This window comes from Rhea pennata, chromosome 7, assembly GCF_028389875.1.
Source record: "Rhea pennata isolate bPtePen1 chromosome 7, bPtePen1.pri, whole genome shotgun sequence".
Classification (NCBI taxonomy): domain Eukaryota; kingdom Metazoa; phylum Chordata; class Aves; order Rheiformes; family Rheidae; genus Rhea; species Rhea pennata.
The window spans coordinates 32258395-32275566 of record NC_084669.1 but is presented as its reverse complement, the minus strand read 5'-3'; the positions used below and the strand labels follow the sequence as shown (position 1 = coordinate 32275566).

Sequence of the window (17172 nt, the reverse complement as noted above, 5' to 3'; positions counted from 1 at the left end):
AGAGACAGAGAAAGAAAGGGTGTGCTTGTGTGTGCATGTATGCATGCAACCTGAATAGCATATGACTGCCAGCTGACTTCTAGTGACTAGCATTGTTTTGGATTTCACAAAAGGAATGTGAGCTCCTGTATGTGCACATGGAAATGGTAGATGTATAACTTCATACATATTTGCATCTGTTGTTTAATATATCTTTGATTCTGGTCTAATAGTCTTTTTTTCTCTTCTCAGATTCAAGCACCCTGTAAGGACCAATGCACCCAATAGCTCATGGAAGAAAAAAGTCAAATCAGGACATCTTTGGTTTCCAGGCTGCCGAAGTATGGAACAAAAACTTTAGGAAGTGTCTTGCAGCCTGTGCCAAATGGGACAGCTGTCAGTTTATCAGGGAGTAATGGTGACAAAAATTTCAGCAAGCACAATGGCACTGTTCGCATGTCTTCCTTTTCTTTCAACTGGAGAAAATCAAACAAATACCAACTTTGTGATCAGAATGGGCGAGAGTCCAACTCTAACCATAACTATAATGAAAAACTAATTGATTCTGAGAAGTATTCCCAGTCGCAAGGAGCATTGGGTAAGGATATGCTCAGGGTGGGTTTGAACAGCACTGCTTCAGTTGCATCGAAAACAGCAAAGCAAACCAATATGTTTGTATCTTCTACTGAGGAATTAAACCCAAAGTCTTTGCCTGGACTCTCTAGTTCAGCAAAATTCACCAAAGGTACTTTGTCAGGCAGGACCTCATATTCTGGACTCAGTGCTCCAAAATCACATTTAAATGGATTTTATGGAAATAGACCAATGGTAGGTTTTCAGAGATCTAGAGCTAATTCCAGTGCCACAAGGACAAGTTCAGGAGAAAGCTTGGCACAATCTACAGACAATAGTAAGAGTTTTTCCTGTGAAAAAATGGTAAGATCACAAAGTTTTTCACATTCCATTCCAAATACTTTCCTTCCCGCTGCATCTTTAACCAGGTCACATTCCTTTAATAAAGCTGTGGATCTTACAAAGCCTTATCAAAGTCAAAATCTAGCTGTTAGGACATCTCAGAGGTCAACCCTATTGTCAAGAAATGCACGAAAGTTGGATGTACCCAATGGAAATGAGCCCACAAAGTATGGGTTTACCAGGCCCTACGCTGGCATATCAGCTCCTTGTTCAAAGAAGCCCCTGCTCTCAAATGGATCTGGGTCGGCACCTTCTTTTGGATACAGATTAAGTCGACCTTCTTTGCTGAAGCCCACCAGACAGCGGTTTGCTGGAAATACTGTTGTGGATGACAGCAGAAGTACAACTCCTGACACATGCGTAGTGGAGAACTCTGACATTTCGACAAATGTTAATAGAGCAAATGAGAAAAACAGCATTATAGAAAGTGATACTCGAAGAACAGAATCTGGTAAGGGTCTTCATGACAGCATAGGAAAACATGAGTCAAAAGTCATGTGTATGAGTGATGATGGAGATGAAATATCTATATCTTCCTTGTCATCCTCTGAAAAAAATGATTTGAGTGAAGATTTCAGTGATGATTTTATAGACCTAGAAGACCCAAACAGAACAATACAAAAACAGCAGAAGGAAGGCAGTGTGCAAGAACTGGAGCATGGAAACATAACACCGATAGAGCCATTCACTTCTCTTAAGGAAACTGGAGGATCTCACAGTAACCCTGGTGACTGGCTTGATATACATATGTCTGGTAAATACTTTGTTACATTCTGTTTGAACTTTTAGATGCTATATCAAGATACTGTAATTATTTTATATAATTTCTTATTGTTTGTCAATGGTTTCAGAACAGAACATGGCTCTAGGCTGGTTCATTAGTTTATTACAGTGCTTTTTCTGCATAATAGTTATCTTTTTCAAGCATGATCTACAAGAGCTCTTTTTCTTTGGGATAAGAGTGAATAATACCTCCTTTAACCACACTTGGGATTGGCTTGTGGAATTTCTTTGCTTTTGTTTGTCGTTCATTTCTTTGGACTGGTAGTCTCTGAAAAATTTTGTTTTTTTTTCTCTATAAGCAGAGAGCACCTGCAACTCTGTCTAAGCAATGGGAAGAAGTGTAGGGTACCTAATAAAATCAGTTAAATTATAATTTGTAATGTCACTTATGTTTTCCTAAGGTCATGCTTTAGTAACTCTTTAAAAATTGGAGGAAGAAATGGAGGATTTTGTGGTACACACTTGCTTTTTCTCATACATGTTACTGTTTAGACAGTCGAAAGATTGGATCCAAAGAATCCGCTTTTGGACCCACCTTCTAATGTATTTAAAAGGATTTTGAGTTACAGAAATAACTTTTCATGATGGATGAATGCAGTGTAAAAGACCAGTGAAGGTTGGAAGGGATGCTTAATTATAACCAATCCAGCTTGAGCTTTTTTCCTCTCTTAGGTTGAGCATTAGTGCTACCATAGAATGCTTTTAGATATTTCTGTTACAACACAGTTTCAGATCATTTGACATGCCAATAATATACACGTTAGTTTTTAATTTGGAATATTGGATTCTTTCTGGAATCTTGACTATTCCTGTTTTCTTTAAATAGTGGATGACAACAGTGAAAGCACAAAGCATACTACTGAGAACATAATTTCTCCAGACATGAATTACAGAGCTGGCTCCTCTTTTGAGCTTTCTCCATCCGATAGTTCTGATGGCACATACATGTGGGATGAAGAAGGGTTGGAACCTATTGGAAGTGTTCATCCATGTGGAAGTTACGAGTCTTCAGAAATGAACAGCATCGTATGTATTTATATATATAACCTATATATTTATAGTTCTTTGAGTTTTTTGCTTATTAAGTATATTTTAAAAGCAGATTTAATTTATTTTGTACTTGGTAATTGTTTCCTCTTTCCTCTGTAGTTGATAGGTTTTTGAAATTTGTTCTTGCTTAGGAACTTTTGTTTCTGGACAGGTGACCTTGAAGTATGTTGGTTACGTACACCTTTCCTTATTCTAAAGCTGTGAGAGAATAACACCTTCTTTCTGCAATCCCATACTAGTACTCAAAAGAAAAAAGGAATTACTTATAATAAATTTTTATCTCTCATGGATCTTGAAACCCAGAAGTGAAAAACCTAAGAAAAAACCTGACCTATCAGATTTTTTTCATCTCTTTGTTTCTATTCTGTATCTATATTGGACCCTTTTGAACCTAAATATATTTTGACTTGTCACAGTTGGTTCAAGCATAGAATCTTTAAGGTGCTATCTAACTCTGGCTTATCAGATGGACAGGACTCTGTCTGGAACATGATATGCAAGATACATAACAGAATCTTATTGCAGAAATCGTAACTGATCTGCAGCAAACATAATTCAGTCTAAAGAATGGATGGAGACTAGCTGCTGCACTCGGATCTTCCAGCTGAGATCGGGAAGCTAGCCTCAGCATTCCCGTTGACTTGGGAAAATTTTGTCAGTTTGTACTTTCCCCCTTTTGATAGAAATACTTATCAAGTAACTCAAATTTTATTAACGTGAAAATAACCTTTGAGAATTTAGAATAAAAAAAATTAGGTATAATCAGTGTCTTGTGCTTCATGTTTCAGGCATGTTAGGTGTCATGTCATTAGTCGAGATGTTTTCTGACCAGAATAGGGCTTGTGAGCGCTACTCAATAAACTTTGAATAAATCGTGATTTTATTAGGATTGTTCTAGCCCAACAGTGGAACAGCACATGCCTCCTGAAATTTCTCTTGTTTAAATAGTGTTACATGTGACTATCTGTAATTTGCATATTGATACCATTTCATTTGTATTGTCAAACATTGTCCAACCTGTATCAGTGTGGAACTATATTCTTGTTACTACTTGGAATCATGACTAAAGCAGGGTAAAAAACAAGGCACTCCTGTTTGCTTGTATGAGTGCCCTCTATAAAGATGGTGTGGTGAAATAGTGATGGGACTGCAAGCAGATAGGTTTTTTTCGCAGAAGCCAGTGATTCCGTCTTTTTTTTTTTTCATGGGACTATTCTTTGATATTTTGAGATGTGAATTCTAGATAAATTCCTGATTTATTTTTCATGTATGTGGTACTGTTCACTTTCTGTCTTAAATTATGATGAAGTGCTTAAAGAGGGTTTAGAAACAGTTTTCAACAATATCCGACTTCTCATGGTGGTTGTGGCCAGCTTGAAAAAGCACTTTGAGATTTTCCAGAATGAACTATGGAGCTTCATTGATGTGTATGGGCAGAGTGGAGGAGTTTATGTAAGGCACTGCAGAAACAAATACCCTTCTCCCACTGAGGCACGTGTGCACACGAGAAAATAATTGAAGTTTAAAAACTTCATCCTGGATGAATATTCAGTAGACACATTTTTGAGCTATTCAGTGCAGTTTTTCAAACAGAAGTGCGACTGTCATGCTTTTGGACTATTTATCTAATCTTTTGATTTATGTGAGCTCCACACATTAATCTGCACATATTTATGAATTGATAGTCAATCTTAGATATTCTGATTGATAGATGCTGTTGCAAGTCTCATGGAGCAAGGGTACATCAGAAGCTTTTGATATGTTTTTTTTCGCTTTGATGTATTTCTTCCTTTATTATAAGTGAGTTACTTTTAGAAGAGACTTAAAATTGGAAGAATATGTTTATTAGATTTGGAGTCAGGGGAGAAAGGGTAAGTAAGACTGATTACTGAATCTAGAAAGTCACATTTTTTTTTCCACATATTTTGTTTTTATTCTATTAGTGCTGTTTCAGTATTACAGTGCTTAATATATTGTTGATTCCCATCTTAAATGAGAGAAATATCAGTAAAGTATCTCATTTTTTACAATGCAGAAATGTTTGCAGTTAATTTGGCTTTTGAGGAAAATTGTACCTCTGAAATGTCTGAATTACCTTTCAGTGGTCGTCATTTGTTTCCTGTACTGCTTGTTATTGTATAAAGTGTGGTATATGATTTTTTTTTTTCCTAAAGATTAAACACATTATTTATAATCTGAAGATGCAGAAGAATTTCTGCTGCAGTTTTTCATTATTTCTGAAGAACTGTGCTTTGGTAGATTAATGTAAGCTTTCATTTCATATTGTTTCTCTCTGGAGGAGGTGAGTGTAAAGGCACATTAAAAAACATTTGAATTGAAGACTTTGAGAATGATTATGATTAGTCAGCATATCAGATGTTTTAACTGTTGGGAGATACGTGACCAAATTATGCTGATTTCTATCCCCTAGTGTAGTGGGGGCGAAGGCAGTTAATATCTGTGTGTCAAGATCCAACTGGTAAGAGTCAGACTTGAAAATTTTCAGTGCTGGAGCTGATAATGACAGTTTGGCCCTTGGCATTAATGTTTCCAGGGAAATCTTCAAAGCATATAGTTGGTTCTGGAGTTCCTTGGCATTAGGCTGGTGTGAGTAGCTGTAACCATATATGAGTGTGTGTGTGTGTGTATATATATATAAAAATATAAACTTCTTCATTGTGAGAGTGATAGAGCACTGGAACAGGTTGCCCAGAGAGGTTATGGAGTCTCCTTCTCTGGAGATATTCAAAGCCTGCCTGGATGCAACCCTGTCTAACATGCTCTAGGTGACCCTGCTGAGCTGGGAGATTGGACTAGATGATCTCCAGAGGTCCCTTCCAACTTTACCCATTCTGTGATTCTCTGAGAGCCTTGGCAACACGTAGGCTTCCAGCAGGGGCCTGAGGTTTTCATCCTACTGTTGTGTGGCTTGTTTTGTAGGCTGTATCATCCCTAGCATCAATGTTAAATGCTTTTCTGTGACAGACGGCAGTGCAGCTACTGTTGAGTCATCTTAGATAAGAGGTGGCTTAACCATCTTTGGTAATGCAGATTTTGCTCAGGGTATTTTAACTAGGTTTCTGGATTCCCAGCAAGAATGGAAAGTAGAATGGAAAGACAACAGAAGGAGCTTGTTGGCTGCTGAATCATTTTGGTGCTTTTTTGGGAGGAGATATTTCTGCTAGTCTCAGTTGAGTGTGGTATTAATGTCACAGAAAAATAAAATTGGTTAATGTCCTAAGAAGTAGTCTTCCTTTCAGTTTTTTTAATTGGTGCATTAGTTTTTCTTGTTTTTTTTTTCAGCTGTTGGTTTTTGCTACTTACACTGGATCACTGTTGCTTAATTCTGCACAAGAGAGCTGATGCCTAGCAGACCAATTGTAGTGGATCTGTAAATCAGTATCATAGACAATATATATCTATATGTATTTTCACCTGTGTTCAGCTTCACTGCTTGCTCATGTCCTGTATTTCAGCCACTTTCTTCAACACCTCCTAGCTGCTTTACTATTTGATGGGGGAAAGCTGCTCAACAACGTAAGGTACAATTTTGTTGCTGTTTTTTGGTATGGGCTCTCATCTGTTCTGTTTGTGGCTTCCTTTAGGACAGGGACTAAGTTTTTTCTTGCTGCTGCCAAGTTTATCTGACCACTGTTGTGGTGTAACTTGACCACGGAGGAAGAAATTGGGCTGTAGTTATGATTTATTTTGTGAATATGTATTAGAATTTATTAGTACTTCAGAGTAATGAGACTCTGGGAATATAGTGCCAGAGCAAAGGGAGGAAATTTTATCTGCCTATTACCTAGAAGGTATTCAAACACACCAATGATAAATTGCACTTCAGAAATCATCTGAGACAGATATGTAGATCAGTGTGGGTAGTGACTGAAATTCTCAATGGCACATCTGTCTAATTGGATGCGGACGTACTGTAGGAAATAACAAAATATCTGGACATACTGGGAAGCATCTAGGAGCAATCCCAGAGGGTATCAGATACTTTGCAGTTTATATTGTACCTCTTCCTACGATTTCCTCTGTGGCCTGTGTGCTGGAGACACTGTTTTTATGGGCAAAGCTATATTGCACATAACATCACTAATGTGGAATGACAGTTTGGAATTTTGTGTTTTCTGCTTCTGCTCTCAGAGGTGCTCATGCTTTTAGAAATAAATTTTCATTTATTCCGTTCATCACCAAAGAAATCCTGTCCTGACAGATTGGGTAATGCATTGGTCCATCACACTGCTGTACCTGAAAGCATGACTGCTGGGTTTCCAGGTCAAGATTTTTCTTGGCAGCAGACACCAGAGTAGCCTAGGTAGTCTTTTGTGAGATTTAAGTTTTTACTTATACATTTGAGATAATGGCAAGCATTGGGTCTGAATTTATTATATAAAAGGATTTCTTGGAAATACATTAGCTTGATAAGCTATTGTTTCTGCTTTGAATGCCCTTGAGAAAGAGCTGTAGCGATTGTATTGTTCTGTGAAGTGATTCCAACTTCCCTTTTCCTGCTTGGAAATGCAGTGATTCCAGGATTAGTCTAATAGAGATTTAAGCCTACAAAGGCATTTTTCTACTGACATGTGGCTCTGTGCCACTTATCTGAAGGTAATGTTGCTGATAACCTCTATTTAAGCTAATGTGGTCATGTCTGAGTTCTGTGTTCGTTTGTCATGCCATCTCATGCTATTTTGCAGAAGCTGGAAAAAATGAAGCTGGGGATTCAGCTGAAGAATTGTACTGTTGTAATTTCATAGTTCTCGCTAGAGTGATACAATTGCCTGCATCTTTTCTAATATGACCGTAGAGAAAACTCTGGCATTGTTTTTTCATATCCTCAGTTAGGCCTAAAAATTTATATTTGGAAAATGATTTATCTGTTTATGTTTGGAGAAGAATTGAAGGTCAGACTTTCTCGTTTCAAAGGCTAGTTGTCACCTTTTTGCGTTTAGTCTCCATTATGAACAGAAATATAGATGTGTGTGTTTAGGATGAGAGCATCCTTGGTAAAAGTGTCCACAGTTACAGTTTTAATAGAAAATTTTACATAGACTGCTATGTAAAATTCAGTCTATAATTATTACTTGTCTTAATGCAGAGTTAAGAGTACATCCTACTTTTAGTATTTTTAGTTATTAGTGTTCCTTGATCATTCTTTCAGAAGAGTTTGACGGCCAGGTTCTGCTCATGGCATTGCTACTAAATGTCATGAAGCATGTCATCTGCATTGCTCACGGCATTGTAGGTGCCAGGATTTTGGAGGTATGTCTTTATACTGATAACAGCCACTGTCTGCTCTCCTACTGCCACTGCAGTCTGCAACTGTAGAGCTTCGCTATTACAGCAATGGGAGATAGTGGGAAACTGAGTTACTTAATGGGATGGCTTTTATGTGTGTCTTGTGTGATGCACATGTCCCCACTGTCAAGAGGTTATATGCTTATGTCACTGGGCACAGATCTCTCAAGCTTTTGTGGCAAATTACCTTTTTTTTCCTTTGGAATGGGAAAGCATATATGCCTTTGCAAGCAGTCTGATTCAGAACTGATGCAGTAAATCTTCTTACACCGTTTTGGTCAGTAAAATCAAGCATAGCAACTTCACTTGTGCTGCCTGTTTGACAGCAGTAGCCATTAGTGACAGCTTTGAATTTGTAAGGTAGAGAACAGCAGAAGTTATGTTGTTCCATAAATACTGAAATAAGTACTGGTAGCAATTAGCACTTCTTGTATTTCAAAAGCTTGTAAGTGAGGTGTCCAGTGTGAATTGGTAACTCTGCATGTCCAAAGTTATATTTTAAAGTGAATTTCTTTTCATTTTTTTCTTTATACTAACAAGTGATATGATTTTTCTGTAATGAAAAATCTTTGTAGTTACTTTACTGTACTTCACATAGTTTTTAAAAATTCAGTAGTATTGAGCTATGATGCATTGTTTTCCTTGCACCTAGCAAGTCTTGAAACCATATTAGGCAGGTAAGCGGGTACCCAAAGAGAAGAGTGGAGTCTTAAACTCCTTGGAGAATTTCTTTTTTTTTTTTAAGTTATCAGAATAAACAAAAGAACTATTTTTTAAAAAATATAGGTAAAATAAGACATATTACTATTCAGCCAGGTTTTTGAATATTTTATAGATAATTTGTTTCAAAACTCCTAGGTTAGGACACATTCTTATTTTTATTTTTTCTTTAACTTGTATTGCTATGTTAAGTTATAAGAATGCTAGTGTTGACACCCTCCCCTGAGAACCCCTCCTTCCTCAAGTTGCTAAAGATCAGAAATTTAGGGGTAAAAATCTTAAACGTTTTAGGTTCATTTGTTTTTTTCTGTAGGACACACTGATTTGTTCACTGTGGATGAAATGTACACACCCAATTTCAATTTTATGGTCTCTACAGTTCTAAATACAGGATACTTTTAACTTGATAGAAAGTCTTATTTATCTATTGTTTAGGACACTTAATATAGTAATTAGGCCTTATTAATATTGAACTGCAAGGCACCCTCTTAAACTCTAATTGTCATGCTGCTTGAGACTGGAGATTTAGCAAGGATCAGGTTTTCCACACTAGAGCAAACAGCATTTCAACCTTTCACTGCACCTGCTTCATTCACACTGTTGAAATATGTCAGAATAATGTATTTTGTATACGTTGTACAATATATAATGAAAGTTAAGCCTGATGGCTTTATTGTAAGTGTGAGTCAGTAGAGACTTAATCATTCACAATAATTTTTGCCGGTTAATAGAACCGGTAGCAATTACTTACTGCTTTGAGGTTTAAAACGTTCCATTATTTGTAGGTAAGCTGTAAAAGCAATGCTAAACTTATGATATTGGTAGACTTTTCTGAAAATAGACTGGAAGCAATGAGTTAAAAGGACTGCATTCCTTCCATCTCCAATTATTTCTACATTATAATTTACACTTACTGTTGATGGTTTTCTACTGTTGTGCTTTACAGTAAATCAGATGCTTCATATTTAATAGACGGATGCTTTTAAACGCCAGAATTCACAGGAAGTGAATTTCGTTTTTGTAGATTCACTAATACAGGCTAGATGGCAGTAAAGGAATGTGTTTTGTGGCTGTGGATGTAGCTCGCATTGCATGCTTGGGAACTGGTGTTGCATGTGAATCGGTGAAGTCTCAACAGGATAGTTAATATTTCTGTTTTCTTTTCCCTTTGTCTCTCATCACCATGCTGTTGAATCTCATACTTTTTGGGCATTTTAATATCTGATTTTTTAAAAAGATTTTCTTAAGCACTAAGCATAGCTACTTCTCTAAGGTATAGTGGGTAATTATGTAAACTAATACTTATTTCCTGTCTACTTACAGTAAGCCAAGGTAAAACATACAATGCATCTACACTTTCAACAATAACAAAGGCTTACTTAAAACTGTTATGTTTTCAGTAATAACAAAAGCTTATTTAAGGTTGTTATATCTAACAATTAAACATCAAATGTCTTGTGTATTCGGAGCAAAGATCTGATTGCATTTGTAGTCATGGCAACATGTAGTCATGGCAACTCTTCTTAAAGGGCATGAAAAAAATGATGCAATACTTGTTTATGCATGACTACATACAATGTAGTGTAGTCATACTACAATGACTTGTGGTGTACAGTGTTTAAAGTCTTCCTTCCTATCTCCTATGTTTGGTATTGTTTGGTATCCTGTGGAGTTCTATCTTTTTTTTTCTTCTCTTTCCTATGTGATTTTTCTCTGCTGTCATGACTTTATTTAGATTTTTTTCTACTTAGTCTGTATCATATGTAGCTTTTTTCCCCTTCTCGATGCCCAGTTCTCCATTCAATGTAAAACAAATCTTTACCTTCTCAGCTTTCTTCCTTCATTTACCAGTCCTATTCAGCCTTTACTTAACATCACCTTTCTTGAGACTTGCATTCAGTTCCCATTTGTTCATCTCTTTTCTGTCCCTATCCAGTGTGTTGCCAAATGCTTAAAATAGTTCCTGGAAGTCGTTTCTTCTCCTCCCTGCTATCAGCTTTGAATCATATTTCCCTTACTTTTGCAATTAGTCTTTCCCTGCCCTCCAAATGATTGAGTTGCCCATCAAATCTGTTCAATGTCTGTTTTTTTTAAAAGCTGCTACCTTCTTGCTTGCTTTCTTCCAAGTACCTGAAATGATACTGTGTTAATTTCTATACTGCCTTCAAACCTTTCACTTTTTCTTTGGAGTTTTCTTGTAGAGGTTCCTTCCTTTACTCATGCTTATCTTCTGCTTCTTGGAGAGGTTCTTGTCCTTTACTCATGCTTATCTTTTACTTGTTGAACTCTTCTCTCTGCACTTTGTTTTCTTTCTTTTGTCTTGAACTATCTTTTTTAATGCAAAACTTGCTCTTAATTTCAAGTATCCCACCAGAAGAAATGTAAACTACACAACTGTAGAAAATGAGTGTAAAAATGTCTATAGAGTTCTATGCATCTGAAATGGCTGATTTGACAGAGCTTAAGATACACATGAATTTTTATTTGCAAAGGAACGTTTCAAGTAAGAAACAGTATCCTTTGTTTAGCAGAGCATAAATCTTGAGGTACTTTGGCACTGTGAAGATATGAGTAAATAGTTTTTGTTATAGGCATGACAAAGCAGAAGCATGAAGGCTGAGCTCATTTTGACAGTAAGTGTTTTTGATGATTGAAGGAAACATACCTAGGTTTCTCCTCACAAAGCAGTAGTTCGAAAGTTTTCTTTTATTTCTTCATGCTTTTCTGTTGCTTGAAACTATTATGTCCCGTGAATTGAACTGCCTATGAATTAACTTCTGTTTGGGTGTTTTGGGTTTTTTATACTCTCCATGCTCTTCATGCTATCTTTTCCCAGTAAAGCCTAAAGCTAGATATCTTGTGGCTGGTGTCTCAGTTAGCTCTGTCTTAGGTGCTTTGTATGGCAGTTGTGCTTTGCTGTTCTGTTGCATTGCTGCGATATGTGTCATGGCAGTTCTGTGACGTTTTCTTCAGCTTTGAAAATAATAACAGAAAAAGCTTTTCTTATGTGGTAACTTATAAGCCTGTTAGAATGGAGGAATTTTGTGACAACAGATACGATGTCTGTTCAGCTATCTTACCCCCCCCCTTTTTTTTTTTTTTTGAGTAATGTGATCTCAAAAAGAACTTTATTGCAAAGGGATAGGATGGGAAACTTCTGAAACTGAGTTTGCTACGATAAAAAATACGAAGAGTGGTACAAGGCCCTACCATAGTCTTGTTCTGAAGCATCATCTAAGGCACTGGAAGGACGTGTAAGATAATGTCTCCATACAACGCTTGTTCTGGCCATCTGACGCTGCCAACGCGAAGGCTCCCTGGCTGGGTGCCTCAGCTGACAAACTGGCTTGAAAACAGCAGTACTTTCTTGGGCCTTTACCAGTGGACTGGAAGTGAAGCTTTCTCTCCCAGTGCTATCCCTTGCATCATCTGTTATTTCAAGAGGCTTTCATTTAAGGGGGGTTTACTTCATGTTTATTCTTTCCTCCTCGATGATGATATTTGGCAAAATGAATACTACTGAATTTGTAGTAATACAGTTATTACCATTGCATCAGACTCTTGTTAAACATAGTAGTGTGGCTTTGTTGCCATGGTAACGTAGAGGCAAAAGGGTTTTTTTTAATAGTCTTTTTGGCAGTAGGAAGAATATGAGTGACTTCTGAGCAATTTAGTTGACTTACTTTGTGGAGTGTGGGGACACCTGTCTGCTTTAAATAATTCAGTGACTTTGACAACTGCTTTTCTATGTTTTCAGAAAAGACTGTTGTAATACTAACAGAAGTGCTGTTTTTTCTAAGACTTGCTTTTGTATATAAAATCATGTTTGTAAGATGTGTGTTTCTCAACAGTAATTATCTAAAAGGCCTATAACAGTAATTCCAGTATTTTGGAAACTTAATTCTGATAATTCTATTGGGGGGGATTTTTATTTGTATTTATTGTTGGAATAATTTAAATCCTGTTCTGTAAGCCACTTAAAATATTTTTGATCAGCTGATCTGTTTTTCAGTGCTTTTAAGTTTGACACTCATACCAAGCTTTGATCCAAGCTGAGATCCCTGTTCTAGAGAACTGTCAGAGAAATATTTCTCTAGCAGGATGTGTATATAAGAACTTTTCAATGTAAAAACTGTTTTAACAACAAACAAAACTAAAAAAAAAAAAATTGTGGATAAATGAAATTGCTTCCTTTTCAACTGTTTTCAAGAAACTGTTTATTCCCTTACTGAAAAGTTAGAATGAGCTTGAGACAGGTATAGAAAATCTTGGCTTAATTAACTGTAAAGACTGACAGAGTTATGAGTAACTAAATTACCTTTGAATACTGGAAGTCATAAAATGTGGTCATTACAGATATTTCCTATAATAAATTTTCATCAAAAGGAATATCTCGTGGCACTGTAAGAATAGCTAAATACAAGCCTTGAAGTCTGATTCTAACCTGTTAGGAATTTCTTTGTACAAAGAGATTAAAGTGTAACTAGATAAATAGAACATGCTGTAACAGATGTTGTAATTCAACAGTGTGATATGTAATTGCTATTGTGTTAATTCTTTAAGTAAACAAAGTATCTATTGGAAATAGTCCAGCATATTTACCTTTTATAATATCCAGCCAGCTTTAATACTAAAGTTTTTACTAAATTAGGTTACTTTAATGTCAGGTGAAGCTTTTATAAATGTATTGTCAGTAACCTGGGAATGTAGTAGGTGAATGTTAGTATCAAGAGACATGCCAGAAGGTTATTAACATACTGATGTTATAAATGACACATGGCATCTTTTGCTGTAATAATAGAATGTTGCTCATTTAAATACTATGAAATGTTGAGTTTCTGGAAATACGTTCTGTAGAGTTTGATTTCCCCCCCCCCCCCCCCAAAAAAAAGTGGAATGCCCCTCCCCCCTTTTAGTATTTTTGTTTGAAGCAAGTTAGCAAGTTAATCTTGTGTTAAATGGTCTATATGTAAATGCTCTTGTATGCTCTTTTTGGTCAAGAAAATAGAACAAAAAAAAAGTGCATATAGGCTTCAGAAATCAAGGTATACAGCATATCAAGCTGAAGGCATTTTTATGCATTTTCAACTTAAATAACCACTGTGGAATATTTAAATTGCATGTGAGCATTCACTTCTGTTTTTCAGCAGTATATGATTGCTGTTGGAAGCAAGCCCTCACTCAGTAAATCAGTAATAATAATTGTTAACTACTTTCCTTTAACAACGTTATTTCTAATGTTAGAAAAAATGATTGACATCTGAGACCCTGAACTGTGCAAGAAAGGTGAAATAATATTCCTGTTATTCACTAAAAGTTCATGACTACCCAAACACAATTGCTTTTTGAGCAAGATAAAACCTTAGGTGCAAAAGTAGAAGGGAAAATGCTAAGTGGTATTTTGAGCTCAAGCCCTTTTCAATTCTGTGAACACTCCAAAATAATTTGATTGTGGGTGGCTTATCCAGTATTACTTTGTTTTTTGCACCCACCTGAACCACTCAATTCTTTCCTTTTTTTTAATTCCAATATGATGTACACTGTTTTATAAGTTTCCACAGCTGCACATCTTTTGCATTTCAAAAAAAGGAAATATAGACACCTATCTTTTTCTAATTTGGATACACTGTAGTTTATTGTATATTGGGCACACTAATTTGTTGTGAATTGTGTTATGTCCTTAGTTCAAGAAATGGGAAAACTGATAATTAGGCCTCTGACTAGGTCTGACTGTTAAGCTAAATTGAACTTACTTGAGGAGTGCTAAAATACTGCTTCTGATTGGAAAAAAGAGCTTGTATACATTTCATGAGGAGTTTTAGGAAAAGAACTTTTTAAAAGAGCATTTTGCTACTGCAGTGCACTATGATGGATGTGACACAAATTTATGTAGAACTTCAAATTCGTTTTGCTTCAGTAGAAGTAGCTGTTGTACGGTGCCTCTGATCTTCAAAGCATATTACTCTTAAGAACTTATTGTTGTTCCACCTCTTGAGAAAGAGATGCTACCCTGTACATATCCAACAAATTAGGCAAACAAGCAAGTGCTGCGAGTGAGCTGTTGGGGTGTGCTTGATTAACCTTTGATAAAATATAGCACCCGAGGGCTGTGGCTACAGAAGGAACTTGCAGAAAACTGATGTAAACCAGCTAAGCCTGTTTCCTTTCTTCTTATTTAGTCCTTTCCCATTTCTTACACAGCGTGAGTATTCACTCCTACTGGGGTTCCAAATTTATTCAGTTTTTATTCCAGTAGTAATGGATCATCTCTTTTGCACTGCAGTGTAATAGGAAAAATATTGTGTCAACAGAGCACTGCATGTGTTCAGTTGAAAACATTTCTGGAGGAAGAGCTCGAGGGCAAGATTGTAGTTTGATTTGGGATTTCATAGTCCCAAACTTAATCTCTTTCTAGGTTGTACCATCTTAAAAAATCTAGTGCTAAATCAGTCTTGTGAAGTTATGTGCTGCTTGAAGATGCATTATTCCTTTCAACTAAATAAATAAAATTTGCTTCTTCTCCTACTGTAACCTTTAATAAAAACTGCCAAAACATTTAATATTCTGTAGGGTTGTAGATGATGCCCTTTTGAAGAGTTTCTTACTTTCTATTCTGTTTGACTTGATTGCCCAGAGTAACTTCATGATTTTAATAGCTCTTAAGTACATATATTATTAGCAGTGTTGCTGCTGTGTGATTAACTGTAGTTCATTATATAGGTAATAAAAATAGTAGCTGATGTCTGTAAATATTGTTTGTATATGTACTAATGTTGTGTTGATGAAACCTTTGATTTCTTACAGCTGTTTCAAGATAATAGTGATAATATCTACTTTTGTATCATCTGTTTGCCAAGTAGACAGCAGTTGGAAGTACTGTTAGGTAAACATACCTGTGGCCCAGCCCTTCCAAAGACTTCATTTTCAGAGTTGTCTTCCTAGCATAGAGTTTGCCTCAGTGTGGTTCAAGAATATATAATTAGGGAAATATAATGAAATGTGCTGTTGACGGAAATGTATGTTTGGCATCTCAGGTGCTGATCCTGCTCTGACATCATTAGACTTCTGAGTTTGGATGCGGAGATAATAGTGGCTTGTCTAGGTTTATTAGTTATCACTCTTGACATTTGTGTTTGTGTTGTGCGTTTTTTTTAATGCTTCTGCACAATAATGGCAAATGTTCTAACTGTTATATATATTTCGGGCCACTTGTAATTCAGTATTTGTTCATTAAATTTCCCCAACAGAGAGAGAAAATGCTTGTTCATACCAGTTTTGAGTTTGTATGCACAGGATAAAAATAATTTTATCGACTAACAAACTGACCCGCAAATGTACCCGTGTTTTGCAGAATTGTTTAAGAAAATGACAGTATTTAAAAATCTCTTGAGTTCCTGGAAAAGCTTAAATTAATAGAAATGAGAAGTAATGAATATTTACGTTCTGTTTATTCTCCTTAATGCTAAATCCACATATTCTTTAAATGGCTTCAGTCTAAAAGGCAACAGATAACTTCCCCTGCAGAACTGTAAAATATCATGTTTTATGGTAGTAACAGAATCTTAAAATATGCCTTGCTTTTTCCTCCATTTGTAATCAAATATTGTAGTCCTTTGTCGAGTTGTTGACAGCATGGGAAGGATGTAGAAGGCTGCTGAAGAGCAGTTGGCTCACTGGTTTAGAGACATGCTTGTTAAACTTCCTTTTGCGCATACAGCTCTGACAAAACAAATAAAACAAATGCTTAACCAGGAAAGGCATAGTTTTCCAAGTGAGTGTGGCTTTACAGCCTATTGCTGGTCTGCATGCAAGCATTCAGTCAGGTATTTGATGATCAGGTTGTTACCCTGTGAGAAATAAATAAAACATTTATTTACTTAATATTTGGTGAAGTTTTTTTCAATATTGGTCCCATGAATCATCTTTAGATGTGTCTGTTAAACCTAAATAAATCTGCATTTCTGCTCTTAGAAAAGAGGCAGATGTGAAATGCTTGAATCTAATAGCAGACTTTAAAGACCTACGGCTCTTATCTGGGATTCGGGAAAATAGAGGCAAAGAAATTTAGAGGTGTATAACCGTTAACAATTTTCTTAGGCATGAGATCTGCTTTGTTTTGTACCTTACAATCACTTTGGTGTTAATAAGTTTAGCTTTCTTTGAACGCTCAAGTGAAAAGGGCTCTGGGTTCTGTGGCACAAGCATTGCGCTTTGTCTGCCGTGGCATTTCAGTAGTGTGGCTGAGCATTTACTGTCCAGAGCCCGGTTTTCCTGCCGTGGGTATTCTGAAGGGATGAGGAACCCATTTCTGTCATCTGACTGCCAGTTCGACTTGCCCCACACTACAGTTACTTTTTT

At 36.3% G+C, this 17172-nt stretch overlaps 1 protein-coding gene across 3 annotated transcripts in view; it reads left to right on the top strand.

Annotated features, from left to right (window-relative positions):
• CCSER2 (coiled-coil serine rich protein 2) overlaps positions 1–17172 on the top strand; it is a 74115-nt gene that overhangs the window by 16511 nt on the left and 40432 nt on the right. For all 3 annotated transcript variants that reach the window (XM_062580178.1, XM_062580177.1, XM_062580176.1), the window contains exons 3-4: positions 232–1708; positions 2564–2763. In XM_062580178.1, coding sequence (XP_062436162.1) covers positions 271–1708; positions 2564–2763 — 1638 coding nt within the window. In that variant the 5' untranslated portion in view covers positions 232–270. The remainder of the gene's footprint in view (positions 1–231; positions 1709–2563; positions 2764–17172) is intronic.